Consider the following 15,743-nt stretch of genomic DNA (forward strand, 5'->3'; position numbering starts at 1 on the left):
TGTAATTATTGAAATAGATGGCTGCCAACAACTATCTCAAGAAGATTTCTCTTTCTTTCTTTGTTTCTTTTCCTCTTTCACAAATATCTTTATTGAGCAACTACTACAGGATGAAGAACTCAGAAAAAAATATATATATATTTATATATATATAAAAAGCTGTAGTCCTTGCCCTCAAAGGGAGGCAGAAAGGAAAATAGATGTAATAAAATACAATGTCTTAAAATGGACGTATGTTTATTCTAAGGAAGGTTGAAGGAAGAGGAGGAAGGAATTCCTAAGTTAGCCGCCCGAGTCAGGGAAGATGTCTCTTGGAGAATGACATATTGCTGCATCCTTTCAAAATAGCAGGGTTTTTTTGTTTTTTTTTTTATTTTAAAAGTAATACATGTTCATGGTAGAAAATGTGGGAAGTACGTAAAACTACAAAGAATAAAATAAAAGTGAATTCCAACCTCATTCCTGAAAGTAAATGCATACATTTTTTTTATAACAAAAAAGTATATTTTGAAACTAGATAGAGGTGGTGGGTGCAGAACATTGTGAATGTACTAAATGCCACTGAAGTATTCTCTTTAAAATAATTAATTTTATGTTATGTGAATTTCACGGCAATAAATTATTTTTAAAAAGGTATTTACTTTACTTGAATTTAGACACAAGGGAAATAAACTGAATGGGCTGCTCAACTTCAGATAAATCTTTTTTTTCCCCCACAAGAAGAGACATTATGTCCAAAAATATCTATGTCAGAAAAATTATGAAGAGTATTAAGAGGGGTCAGTGTGTTTGGTTGGTATTTAATGTTTATAATTTAGACCTGGGTACAAATGTAAGTTTCCAGGTAATAAAATTTAGTCAACAGCTTCATTTACTGATAATTCACCTATTTTACATAATAATAAAACAAAGACACTCCTCATCCCACCCCCATTTAAATAAATTAAAAAAAAATGTCAAAAGTACAAAATTGGAAGCTTAAGTCTCCTTGTAGAAGGGCCTTTCAGAAGAGCATAACAGAGAAAAGCTGATGTGGAAGCAGAATGTCAGTAGGTAAAAACAAACAAACAACACTTCACATGGGGAATGAATGTTTTTGCAATCAGAAAAAAAATTAGAAAATAAATGGAAGGTTAAAAATATGCTAAAACAAACTAGTCATAATTATGATTTTGAATCTTGAAGAAAATGTCAAATTATGCTACAGATTCTCTAGTTAATAAATAAAAAATCTTTAAAGCTTTGTTTTGTAAAGAGGCAATCACCCGTTATCTGAAAAATTCAAGCATACCAAATATCTCTTGCCCAGATCTGCTGGCTAAATGAAATATTGTATATTTCCTCCTTCTTCTCTTGTTAGCATCTTAATTTTTCTTTAATGGAATTTTTAGTTTATAATTTTATCTAAATCCCTTAAGGATTCTTTAGCTTTGAAGCGCCATATTTTAAATAGGATTGTCTATTTGGTCCTTCACATTTTCCTGTGGTTTTAGTGAGCCCACCATGACATGGACCACCCTTCATCTTGTGACTTGTGCTTTCTTAATACTTACCTCCCCAGGAGGAAATTAGAAAAATCACTTTCTCACAAGTATATGGATATTGTTTTAGTACAAATTATTGCTGTGATGTAATAAAGAATGTTAATAAATAAATACCTTCCAAGTATATTTTTTGAGTGCCTACTAAGTGCTAGATGCATGCTAGGAGCTAGAGACATACAGAAATACCGCAGTCCTGCCTTCGTAGCACTTACACTCTCTTAAAGGAAACAGACAGGTAAACACACGCCGCTCCGGAAGAATTGAGGAGCAGCGGGATGAACAACATGCCATGGGAGCACAGAGGAGCAGCCCCTCGGTCGGTCTGGGGGCTGTGCCAGCTCCCCACAGGAGGGGGGTTAATCTTGAGACTGGTGGTTGAGTTTGACATTTACTGAGCAGACTTGTGCAGAACACAGTAAACAGTACAGAGAAAAGAAAGACTTGGTAGGGAGCTTGTGGGGGCCAATCACAGGACTCAGCTCATTTTGTGATGTCAGGTTCCATGGTAAAAACCCTGCAGCTTCAGCATAAGGAGGCACCGAAGAGGGGTCTTCCCATATGGCAGACCCTAGTAGACCCATCTCCAGAATGGGATCCGTTTCTCACCAAACTAGATGTATTCCCAACAAGTTCCTCCCTCTGTCCACTTGAAAAGACAACTGCATCTTCCAGGTTCTATGAAACCCAGGCCCATTTGAAGCTTTACTCCTCCAAACGCCTTACTCTAAACATACTTGGAGTTGTAGGCATTTTATGAATGGGCATAATGTGTTCACACATGCTGGAGCACGTCTGCCTGATGGTCAAAAAATTACAAACATACCAATACCTACAGCCTCATATTATGCTGTGAGCTATGAGGCTTTGGAGAACAATAAGTTATGATCTCTGGCTTCGCTGAGACTGAATTCAGTCTCTTATAAATACACCATCCCTTCTCAGCTTCCACGAGAATCCAGCCACGTCACACATCTCCGATTTTCTGAAACTTTGACTAAAGGTTTGCAAGGTCATGGGGAGTGGCCACATCAGATTTATTGCAGCATAACCTTGTTGTGGCTGAAGCCCAATTTAACACCTGGTCCAGGTGCACGTGATGGCTGGGTGGGGACACCTGCACTGCCATTGATGTGCACGTGGGAAGAGCAAGGGATCTGCCAATGATAGTAACACTTTTTTAAAATGGTGATTTCTAAGTATAGTCCAACTTATATTACATTCTCTTGAATGTTAGTACTTTGTATTGAATTTTATTCCTACTTTACTACTGTTTAAGGCATTTCTGGTTTTAATGTCAGCCTGCCCTAATTATTGAATTTGTAAGATTTCTTAGCATTAAATGATCAACAAATGTAATCACTATCATTATTTCATAATCTATCCTTCATCATGCTTTTTACTGCATCTTTGATTTTGCAATGACTTAGTTATAAATGACACCAAGAAACTTAGCTAAGATACATTCTGCAGCATAAAAATTAGGTATTTGGCTGCAAGTTTATGGATTTAGCAACTTCTTTGCTAACTTAATTTTAAACTTTGTGTTTTTGAAATCATTTTGAATTTATATAAATGCCACAGAAATAGCACACAGAGCTCTTGTGTACCCTGCGCCCCACTTCTCCAATTGTTAAGGTTGCTGACCCATCCGAGAAGTCACAGAAATGATGCTCTGTTGCCCCCTAATATTTCCATGTGTGTTTCCTGAGTACAAGGACACTCTCCTACGTGACCGCAGGGCAGCCATCAAAATCAGGAAGTTAGTATTAATTCAGGGCTACCATTTAGACCACAGTCCCCATTCAAGTTTTGCCGATTATCCCAACAGTGCTCTTTATGTCCAAGATCGAATCTAGGATCACATGTTGCATTTAGTTGTCGTGTCTTTTAGTCTCCTTCAATCTGAATCATTTCCTCATCTTTCCTTGTCTTTTGTGACCTTGATCTTTTAAAAAAGTATGAGCCAGTAACTTTATAGAATGTCCCTCAATTTGGGTTTGACAGTGTCACCTCCTGATTTTGCACTTTCTTAGACAGACCACCGAAAAGATGCTGTGCTCAGTGCCTCGTAGCAGAAGCCACACTATGTTAATTTGCCCTCTCACCAGTTAGGTGAACTTTTATCTCTTGGATAAGATAGTATCTGCCAGGTTTCTCCACTCTAACGTTAATAAGTATACGGCAATCATAAATTAATAAATAATTTGTAAGTACTTTGTGGGGAAATACTGTGAGACTAGGTAAATACAGTCGATTCTCACTATTTGCAGAGGTTGTGTTCTGTAACATCACCATGAACACTGAATAGCAAATACAGAAGCATTGCTCTAGGGGAAGTACAGGGTTGGGTTCCTGTCACAATGTAATGGTCATCCCATTAATAATAACCTTGTTTTATGTATGTTTCTGTTCAAAGACATTTTATTTCATAGATGTTGTTGATTCGTTAGCATGGAACCCATGGCCAGCAGCACTATAACTCCTCTAAGACATGTATTTTCTCCCTAAGGCACATCATAGCCCCTTGCACTTAGGAACGCTAAACAGCGTTTCAACACTATGCTGGGGGACGGCGGGGATGGACCGTTTTAAACAATGAAATCAGCAAAAGCACAGAAATGCGAAAAATGTGGCAATATATTGTGAAAAGGACGCTTGTTTACAGTGTGAGAGCTGAAACCAAAGGCAGAGTGTCACCTTGTGCGATCTCAGCCAAGAATGTGTGAATGTGGCAACTCACATTTTTTTGCCACTCTGTGCATGTCCTCAAATGACCACCTGCGGCTAGTGTTGATTTTAAGCTTACAAATAAATTTTAGAGAGTCGGCTAATTTGCAAATACTGAATCTGTGAATAATGAGGAATGACCGTATCTTCTTCCTGTTACACTTTCACTTACCACTTTTAGCATTCACTGAGCTCAAATCGTTCCAGATTTGGCCATTGAGAATCCTTCAAGTGGTCTTGTGTGGCCTGACATGTTCCCATCATCCTTTAAGCACTTCTTTACTTCCTCGTTCAACAAGATTTTCCAGGCTTATCTTGTATTTTCTTCTCCCCAGCTCTGAAGTTAACTTCTCCAAGAAGCTCTGCTTCCATTTAGTGGAAAATGGAATTTAGAAACTAAGAACTGGATGCTAGGTGGTCTCATTGCTACCAGGGTGTCGTTATTTCTAAGCCCCATTAGTAGACAGAGTTAGGAAATAGGTTTATGTACACACACACACACACACACACACGGTATCATCTATCTTATCTATTTATATCTGTCTCTATCTATCTATCTATCTATCTATCTATCTATCTATCTATCTATGTATCTGTCTATCATCTATCTACCATCCCTCTCTCTTATGAATTCATAGCAATACCTCTAGTTCCAATCTTATATCTAACTGTCCCCTTTCCATATCTGTAACTCCCTTCTCTGGTAGTTAGAAAACGATTCCCATTATTCTCAATGTATTGACTTATTTGCTCACTCCCTCTGTATGTAATCAAACTCCCAGCCCCACCAGCCAGAGATGTAATCTTGGATACCTGGCCCCCACTCCTGCAGGGCTTGTAGGCTGAAAGTTTAGCCCCAACAAAGGGGAAGGAGGAGGGAAGAAGAAAGAAAGGAGCTATCTTAAAGTTGGTGAAAGTCTGAACTTTTGCTGAATTCTTAAAAAACAGCAGAATTTTTTTTTTTTTAAATGAAAGCGAGGAGGGAAACATCGCATATATTTTTAGTTGCCTTTGAAATTAGAAGGCTGTTTTACCATTCCAAATGGGTATAAAAGAAAAACCAGTTTTATATAACTAGTATCTTTTAAAATATTCATGTGATACATATGTTATCTTCTTGAATAAAAAAATTGTATATTTTTCCCGGATGTTTTAGATTCAACACATTGGCTTTTAATATACCAGCTAAACTTAATTTGAATCTTTAAATGTTGATAAGAAACCTTAACTTTCTAAATTTTTAAATTTTGGGTATGACATTTTGATTTACAATGTTTATAAGAAAATATCGGGTAATTTTATGAAGTACTTTGATTAAATTTGTTTCTGGTGTGTTTATCCATGTTAAAAAAAAGTATGCATCTTAATTTTCTTTTAAAATGTTAATTTAAACTTTAAACAATTAAGTTAAGATACAGAACATTAAAATTAATTTACACTTTAAAATGATAATAGTGAATAGTCTTGACTTCCTAAGTTTTAAATTCCTGTAAAAAGGCTATGAATTATCGCTTTAATAACAGTTGTTGCTTAATTTTTATGAAATGATTTTATTATGTTGCCGAGTAAGGAGATAACTGTTCTGAAAACTGAGATGACAGTACATGTCAAAAATAACGCAGCTTAGCTTTTCCATTGAAGATATATAAAGATTACGTGAATGTGAATTAATTCATAGTATAAACATGCAAAAATATATACACAAGAATCTCCTTTTATTCGTCTCTTTACCAATCTTACTCCCATTCACAGAATTTCTTGGTGTTACATGTATTTGGAAGTATACATTGGACTGTATAAATACGTTTTTTGCTTTGTTTGCTCTTTACTTAAGTATTATGTATAATATAGAACATATAATATTACATGTTTCCACAGATGTATATGCACGCATATGTATATTTCTGCAGAGATTCACTTCATTCATTAATAAAAGTATTTCTTGGAGTTCCTTTTATGCCAGTACAGGTAGCTCCATTTCTGTTCTAACTCCTGCAAAGTATTTCATTATATGGCTGTGCCATAATTTGAACTTTTCCCATTGATGGACATTTAGGTTTTTCCTCCCAAATTTTGCTATTATACACAATGCTGCAATGAAAATACTTGCACCTACATGGCAAATTCTGTGAAATAAATGCCTAGACTCAAGGGTGAGACTTCTCTTTTCCTTGAGAGGCAGAGGGCAGATACTCAGCCCCCATTTCTGGGCTCTCCTCCAAAGTACCTGGGAGTGTCTGACGTGGTGGCCTCGGCCCTTAAGCCCTTTTAGCTGTGATAATTTCCTGTTTCATACTGAGGCTGGAAGATGAGATGTCCAGCATCATGGACCACTTCCTCTGCTGTGGGCATCTAGAATGCTGGGCTGGGGAGATGACAACTCGGAAGTGCTAGTTGGGTGACATGGAAAGTGTAATTTAGAACAGTATTGCAGGTACTTTAGACATTTAGTAGACTTTGAGGTCTTAACAAGCAAGGCGTTGTTTTAATCAATAAAAATGCAAATGATTTATTTTAAGCAGTTTTTGAAACCAGAGTCATAGGTTGGGTATTTCTTGTAAGGATATTTATATATGGGTATGTTTTAGATACTTTATTAAATGTCCTTATCCTCATTGAAAATTTAATTTAAAGAAACCCCCAAAATCTGTTTAATAAGGGGGGGATGGTTTCTAATCAGTCATCAGGTTTTTCTATTTTTATTCTCTATTCAATATCCTCAAATATTGCTGAATGGCTATTTCCAGTTCATTTCAAAAACAATTCCGTTTTATTTATTTTCCATCCCTTGTTTTTAACATTCATTTGTCATTTTTGTCATTTTGTAGACCTACCAAGAGCAGCTGTCAGAATCTTAAGCAACCTGACATTCCTTTTTGTGAGTTTGTCATACACAGCTGAGAGTGCCATTGTAACTGCTTTCATTACCTTCATTCCCAAGTTCATCGAGTCACAGTTTGGTATTCCAGCTTCCAATGCCAGCATCTACACTGGTAAGGCACTGCCTCAGAGCTCCGTGAAAACATGAGTATGTGTGACCGCTAGACTAAAATGCAATGAGTGAAGAGAAAGTTCCTTCGAACATCCAAGTGTTAATTCATTAACAGCCGCCTCCCGCCTGGGTTTTAGGAGGAGGAAGTCCTTGTTTTCTCTTTGATTCAGAGTGTGTTACTGTGTGACATTTCTACCCACTGTGTTTTGGAAAGGGAGAACTTTGCATATTTATGTTTTGATGGTTTTCAGTTGAAAGAGTGAAATAGTCCATGGTATTCATATTTAAATCTGAATAAATCTTTTTATGAGTTGGCATGAGTCAAAGTGTTAAATTTCAAAAAATGATAATCTGAAATATAGATCAGTTCCATGGTATCGGGATTTCCCCTTCATAAATGTGAACAGATTTTGATCAAATTATTGGAGATGCTTGAGGTTCGAAAGGAAATCTATGAATTTGTTTTAGAAGATGTTTTATGTCTGGGCAAACTGATTTTTAAGATACTTTGATACATGTACCATAGTACTTAGTGCTCAAATCTTTTTTCATGATAAATTGAATGCCTAGAAATGTGGGAACATTAGTCATCAGATATTAGGAGAATGTTTAGTATATTATATAATATTCTGGATATCTCCTTAGTGGTTTCGAAGATGGTCAAATGACTATATCTACCTAAGGCGAAACTTATTAATAAAATATATTTAAACAATTAAGTGGAGAATTATGATAACTTCTCCCATGACTTTGGCTCCCACCTTCTCCTCCACGTCTATATTCAAACTCAGCAAGCTTGACTTATCTGAAAATTAACAGGCAAAATTATATTATCATAGAAAGAAAAGTTGACTTGAAATTTTTGGGGCACGCTTTGTTCTCTATTTTACTTTACACATAAAAAGACATACAGAATTGGGTTGAGGGTCCATGATAACAAATATTTTTATAAAGAGTATACTGTTGTGGACCATCGTAATTGTGACCTAAAAATATGTTTTTCTGTCTCTTGGTTTTCAAAAATATATGTTTTCCTTATATTAAGGTAAAATTTACGGATTACTGTACAGTTTGGTTGTCAGAAAATCTGAACATTCCATTTCTAGTTTAATTCTTACACTGACCTTTTCTTGAGCAACGATTCTTGGACAGGGAAACCAAGAGTTGTCTTGTAGCTAGATTTGAAGCCTCATAGCTGTTATATCGTAGACTCATCTCAAGCATTTCCCAAACTAAGTTTCAATATTAAAAGGTGTTATTGGAAAGAAGCTTCATAGTCAAATAAATCTGAGACGTGCTGAGTTAAAGTATTGTAGAGTTTTTTGCTGCAAGACTTTTCATAACCTTTAAGATGCCGATGTGCATTGTGGAACTCCCAGAGGAAGATTTTCCCAAATTTATTTGACCATGAAATCTGACTTTTTAAAAGGCATCTTTTTCATAAACAGTGTTCCCCAGAACTCACATTGGGAAACACTGCTAGTCCATCCTGTGTGTTCCTGTTCCAGCCAGACTAGGGAGCAGAGGTGTCTGGATGGTCCCATTCCCCTCCAGATGCGCCATTTTGACCCCTGGGATTCCTGGGGCAGAGGTACAGTGCTGAGCGAGATAGGAATTGATGCATAGTGAGTGCATTTTGACCAAGGCTATCTCTTAATTCCTTGTGGAAAAATGGAGTAACCGGTTCAGCTGGACCTGGGGGGTGTGGCTGCAGCGTTCCACAGTGGTGCGGTCAAGGCAAGAGTCACTGAATGTGGCCCCATGGCAAAGAGGGCACAGGGTTGAATAAAGATAACTCACGGAATTTTTTCATCCCATGTTCCGACATCAGGATTAAAGAAGAAATATCACAAAGTTCCAATTCCATTCTGATTTTGTCATCACCATTTTTTTTTAAATCATTGCCAGTGCAATTTATACAATGTTTGATAGTTTCCTGTGTTCTGATAAAAGCCTTTTTATTCCCAGTTCACATACTTTTTCCTTCCTTTCCAGAAAGATAACAAATAATAATAGTCAAGAGATATTCAGCTGGATCAAAAGTAGAGGGTGACCTGTCATATTGCAGTAAGATTAAACAAGGGTGGTAATTCCTTTTAAAACTCACCTTGATTTTTTGAATTCGTATCCGTTGAATCCTTCTTACTCTCTGAGCAGAGATTTGTATTTTTTAAGGACTTATTTAATTTAATCTTTTGTTCTCTAAATCCCTTTCCATGTGTATAAGTGACATGGAGAATTAAGAAGTGTATCTGAACAAGAATTTAAAAATAGTTTTAATTTCTGTACTAAAGTGCTTTTTTCGTTTAAAAAATTATTTGGATGAATACCTTTACCCTCCATAGCCATCTGCTTGTGTTATATGATAGAGATGAAGCTCATACGTGTGTCAGAACATGGCCCTCTTCTCAGGCTCACTCTCCCAGTCATTGAGCGCCAGCTAGGCCGCCGTGTGGTTGGGGAAATATGAAGACTCAGACCAGGACCCCAGGTTGCTTACAGATCCGAGAGGAGAGAGAAAGCTTACAAAATAAGTTTAGAAAAAGCCGTTGAAATAAAGTAACAGGAGATGTGGGTTGCAGAGATGATTCTGGCTGGGGGAGGAGTGTGTTTGAATTGTGTTTCCTGAAGGAAATTGCTTTTACCCAGGCTTTTGAGGGAAAGTAGAACTTGACCACTTGAGTTTGGAGGAAAGGCGTTTATTCCCTCCGGAGGACTAGCTTGAGCAAAGGCAAAGAGAAGGGAAGGATAAGGCTTGTTCTGGCGGGAAAAAGAGTAGCTTGTTTCCTGGGACAGAAATCGAGGGGGTTCTAAAGGCGAGCAGAGGAGGGGAGATGAATGCTTTCTGGTATTTACGGGGCTGGGACCTTCAGTGCCACTTGGCTGATACTGTAATCACACTGGGGGCACCTGTGCCCTGGGAGGAGGTGGTGACACCAGTGTCTGATGAGGGCATCATTGAAACACCTTGGTCAATGCCACCTCATTCCTCCGGTGTTTGCATCTGCACACCAGTGGATCTGTGTTCACATTACACTCTTCTGGTTCATGGTCCTTCTGCTAAGCCATTTAGGGTCACATTTCCTGACTGAAATTAAACATTATGAAGTTGATATTTTGGAAAAGCATGAAATGATGGGAAGAACCCTGAAGGAGGAGGTAGATAGATTCTGGCCTTGAACCCTGCTGCACCTGGTTACTAGCTGTGTGACTTTGGGCAGGTCACTTACCTCCTTGAACTTCAAGTACAACGGAAGTTTATCTGTAAAATGAGAATCGTATCTCCCCTGTCTCTGTGTGTGTGTGTGTTTATGAGAGGATCAAATGAAGCAGTGAGTAGTTCTTTGTTCTGAAGCTCGCCTGGCTTCAAATAGGTACAACGATATAAAATGAAAAATATAACTTAGTCATATATTATGGGAAAGAAAATTATTATTTATGATGACAATAGCACCTTACCTGAGAATGAAACCTTCTGTAACAATAATGATGACAATAATAAAGCAACTGCTGACGTTTGTTGAGTGTTTATTAAGTGCAGGCAGTATCTTAGCATTTTCATGTGGACAACACTGTTTAACCCATGTACCTAATGCCTAGGCAGGAGGTGTTACTGATCAAGCCCATTTTCCAGATAAGGAAACAAACGTCTAGAGAGGTTTAACTAACTTGCCTAGAGACCTGCAAACAGTGAGTGAAAGCCAAGGGGCTAGAGTCTTGTAGGATGTAAATATCCATATGTGATTTTTATTGAAATATTATATTATTATAAATATATTTATTATATTTATATGTTATTATAAATATTATAATAAGCATATTAACATATTATATTAACATATATTGCCATCATTTCCAGTCAGTTTTTGCTTTTTAAAAAAACATTTCCAGAGGAACAAGATTCTGCCTAAGATTCTTCTTCCACCCACTCTGCCGCAGCCTTGGCCACTGAGCATGGTCAACGAGAGCCCTTTTCAGAGTTCTCTGTTCTCTCAGCATCACTGTGCTTGCCCCTCACCCTGCCATTTGGTGTGCAGAATTATAACGAGTTAGACATTGGTTTGTCTTTACAAGGGAAATTCCAAATAGCCTTGGAAAATTCCATTTTGTTTGTCCCTGGAGAATAATGAAGATACTCAATTCTGTGGTAAGGGGTTAGGTTGGGATGTGATTTTTAAAAAAAAAATGCTGTAATTTTTATTGTTGTCTGTTAACCAAATATTCGCCATCCATCTTCAGCCACTGATTTGGGTTCTTGTCCGTGGGAGTCAAGGCAGTGTCACTGGACTCTGATGGGAGCCTTTGGGAATCATTGCATCTTTAGACACAAGGGAGGCTGGAATGTGCATTGATTTGTTTCGTTCTTCTGAGGGCGTTAACAGCTTTTCTATACCAGCTCTTTAATTTTATAAGAGTAGTTTTTAAAATCCATTTTTGTACTAATTTTATAAATGTATACAAAGAATTTTTTTTTAACATTGAAATTAAACTTTTAAATGCAAATGTACCACATTAGGTATGGATGTACTTAGCGTCACTGCCCATTTCCAAGGTCAGGCGATGACATTTGACCCTGTGAGACCTGTGCAGACACCACACTCAAATACCATGTGCTCTGGGAGAGAAGTGGAAGCAAACCAACATCCTGAATCAGCTACTAGTCTCACTTCTGTGCTTTTCAACAATCGTGAGATGAGTAGAGGCTATTAGGAACTGAGAGTGACACTTATAGGCTCTTTGTCTTTTGGGCAGAGAGGTCTTTATCATACAGAATTGAGTTTGTTTTTCTCCAATGCTAATTAGAACTTTTGCAGAAGGTTATGGTAGATAGGTTATCATACTCAGATTCTTTTTATTTGTTCATTAGCCAATTAATATAAGACAGTTGAGTGCCTACCATGAGGCAGGTTTTTAGCCAATGCACTAATGGTGGCACTGGGGTTAATTGCTTAAGAAGACTCAGAGGACCCAAATGTCAGTGTTTGCACACGGATATCATATGACAACAGCATTAAAGGAAGAATGGACTTTGCAGCCACAGTCTGTCTCTGAAGGATGTAACAGGACCCACTTTCTCTCTTCTATCAGACACTACTGATGTGTGTGGAACGCCAAGGAAGCAGTCCAAACTGGAGTCTTGGCTGGGTTTTTTTATACTTTTATAATACTTTTTATATTTTAAAATATTTTTTAGGAGCTGGCCCCGTGGCCGAGTGGTTAAGTTCGAGCGCTCCCCTTAGGTCTCCCAGGGTTTTGCCGGTTCGGATCCGGGGCGCGGACATGGCACTGCTCGTCAGGCCACGTTGAGGCGGAGTCCCACATGCCACAACTAGAAGGACCCACAACTAAAATATACAACTATGTACCAGGGGGCTTTGGGGAGAAAAAAGCAGAAAAAACAATTTTTTATATTTTCTGTATTTGCTGGTCACATAGTTTCCTGCTCTGTAACCAGCCTCAACACCAGAACTCTCCGGGGGGCTCTTAGCGAGGGCAGGTACAAATCGTCTTGCTCATTTTCATCAATAGACAACGCTGACAAGCTGGTACAAACCATCCCCAAACTCCTCAGATCCATGGGCACAAAGCAGCAATATTAATCAGTGTGTTTCGTGCCTTGACAATGAGTCAGTGCCCTGCATATACACTTTGTTTTTTTTTTTTGAGGAAGATTAGCCCTGAGCTAACTGCCGCCAATCCTCCTCTTTTCACTGAGGAAGACTGGCCCTGAGCTAACATCCGTGCCCATCTTCCTCTACTTTATATGTGGGATGCCTGCCACAGCATGGCTTGCTAAGCAGTGCCATGTCCGCAGCCGGGATCCGAACCCGTGAGCCCCAGACCGCCACAGCGGAACGTGCACACTGAACTGCTGCGCCACTGGGCCAGCCCCACATACACTTTCTTAATTCAGCAGGACGGCTCGGGTTGGTTCCAGGCCGGCTGAAGTTCCCCAAAGAGCTACTCCAGGTCTGTTTTCTAATCTAGAGAACAATAAATTGGACTAGAGTGAACTGTATGATTTCTTCTTCCTCCAAGACCTTAGATAAAATAATTTTCTCAAGGCCACACATACTAAATGACCGTTTATTCTTACACTCTCATAGAATTATATTATATTCCTACCCAGGGAGTACTTAATAACCAATTCATCACTGTGTTATTTTTAGTAATATATTACCACACACTTTGGCCATGTCCAGCATCAACATTATGTATTTTTCTTTGCCATGGGCAGCCTGACGTAGTACACAGACCTCTCTTTGAATTCCAGATCTGTCACTTAACTAAATGTGTGATTTTAGCCAAGTCACTTAACCACTCTGTCTCACTTTCTTGTTTGTAAAATGTAAGTGATCATATCCCAGGGCTGCTGAAAAAAACTAAATGAGATAATTACATCTTAAAGCATTTGGTGTATAGCAGATGCTCAATAAAAATTAGTTACTGTGAGACTGAGTTAAATTTAAATCCCCATTAAAAAGTTTCGTTAGGTTTTCTGATTTAAAACAAACTTTGTATTAGTCTAATTTAGGGTGGAATTCGAAGGCATTTGGTTAAATCCCTCCTGATAAGAGAAGTAACATATTTGAATGAAATCGTAAGAAGGGTCTACAGTCGTGCACCGCGTAACAACACCTTGGTCAACGACATTTTTTAGAATGATCCCCATCGTTAAGCAGCGCATAGCTGCGTTTTTCTCTCCATCACAAGAGGACAGTAGCAGAAACCTTCTGGGTCAGGAGACAGCCAGGAGGTGCCGGAGGGACGTTCGTACCGCAGTGCATCACGAAGCACTCTTTCTCCAAATCAACTCATCAAATGACCACTTCCTCTTTGGCCAGCTCTCCAAATGACCATTATTTCTTTAGTGATTTTTTTCTCTGTCTTTGCCACTTTTCAGAGTAAAAATTCATATTCTAGCAAATTCGTATAGTGACCAATAAATTAAAGAAAATATTATTATGAACTCATGGCTTTTTTATATGTTTGATGTGCTTTAATCCATTGCAGTCATTATTCTTTTCCATCCTCCAATTGTCCCATCTTTGGCCACTGGGGGCCCCCTCCAGTTAGCACCTCTATCCATTGACACACCTCAGTAGTCTTTGTGGTTTCCGGCATGGCCAAAGATGACTTGCTTATCTTATCCTTCCTGCCCTAGACTGGGGATCAGTCATATTTCTCCAAGGAGCCCTGGTTCTTTTTAGAAGAAAGTGATATTTGGAGATCACCATTCAAATACCAGGGATGCTCATTGCTACAAGTTGTTGTTGTTTCCAGACCTTTTGTTAATAGAGAGAAACAAATCATAAGGTCATACTGATAGGTCCACTTCAAATTTAAGATTACAGGTTATATCTTAACTTCTTTGATATTATATTGTGTCTCTGTACGCTAATGCTGAAAATATTTTTTCCTAATGACATTAACGCAATTACTTTTTCCAAGTGTGTATATATATGTGTGTGTATCAATATCTAATATTTTCAAACCAATTCTCGGTATTATTACTACGAAATACAAAATGAAGTTTTAGACTTCTTTCTGGTTCTTTTTGTCCGTAGGCTTTTATGGATGTGCTAAATACTGTGACCTAAAGTTATTCGAGATAATTCTGCTCTGTTTGGTTATGCCAGCAACCTGATATGCTGCAGAGTTTATTTGCTTTCATTTGTTTTCAGTTTTTAGGGATTACTTTATTTTTATATTTTTTAGTTAAATTTGTTTCCTAAATTCTGTAAAACAGTTATATGATTTGAAAGTCAAAACCATAAAACGAAGGGCATTCAGAGGCACCTTGCTTCCATCCTGATTTCCTTTAATTCTCTCCCTCCCTCTATAGGTAGTGTTTTTATTAGTTTATCCCTCTTTGGTTTCTCTTTGAGTGTGTAAGTAAATATGTGCGTTATGTGTGCACTATATACATGAGAATTTTATATTAGTATTTTTCCCCTTTCTTACCCCAAACTTAGCGTACTCTGCACTCTGTTCTGTGCTACAGAGGTATCAGAGGCCTTGCTCATTTCTTTCACAGCCATACAGTCCTCTATCGTGTGGAAGTGTCATCGTCTATTTGGTGCCCCCTGTTGGAGGACTTTGGGTTATTTCCACTCTTTTGCTAGAATGACGTATACATTGATCTGTATAAGTCATTTCTGCTAAATAACCCATTTGTCTAATATACTTACTTCTTTTTAACTATTTAGTTTAATTGTCCAGCTTTCAATTTGCCTTCGTCCCGGCAGAGAAGCTGATTCCAGAGAGGGGAGGGGGACTGAGAGCTCATGAATATATTTGTCATATAATACTCAGTCCTCACCCCTGCCCCCAAGATTTAGCATTTATCCTGAGACTGTTATAAAGATCAAAAGAGAGAATGTTTATGAAAGCACTTTGAAAAATCTCTATAGCTTTTGGGAATCCAAATCAAAGCGGAGTCCTTCCTGCAGTAGGAGTCTGTGCCACGATGGGGAAAC

At 38.0% G+C, this 15,743-nt stretch overlaps 1 protein-coding gene across 5 annotated transcripts in view; it reads left to right on the plus strand.

Annotated features, from left to right (window-relative positions):
• The window catches only part of SLCO5A1 (solute carrier organic anion transporter family member 5A1), a 130,086-nt gene that overhangs the window by 64,488 nt on the left and 49,855 nt on the right, over nt 1-15,743 (plus strand). For 3 of the 5 annotated variants that reach the window (XM_014862662.3, XM_070481102.1, XM_070481103.1), the window contains one exon: nt 7,100-7,264. The exons of the other annotated variants lie outside the window; for them this stretch is intronic. In XM_014862662.3, coding sequence (XP_014718148.2) covers nt 7,100-7,264 — 165 coding nt within the window. The remainder of the gene's footprint in view (nt 1-7,099; nt 7,265-15,743) is intronic. 5 annotated transcript variants of the gene reach the window in all.

The sequence above is a fragment of the Equus asinus genome, chromosome 12 (assembly GCF_041296235.1).
Source record: "Equus asinus isolate D_3611 breed Donkey chromosome 12, EquAss-T2T_v2, whole genome shotgun sequence".
In the NCBI taxonomy this organism is placed as follows: Eukaryota; Metazoa; Chordata; class Mammalia; order Perissodactyla; family Equidae; genus Equus; species Equus asinus.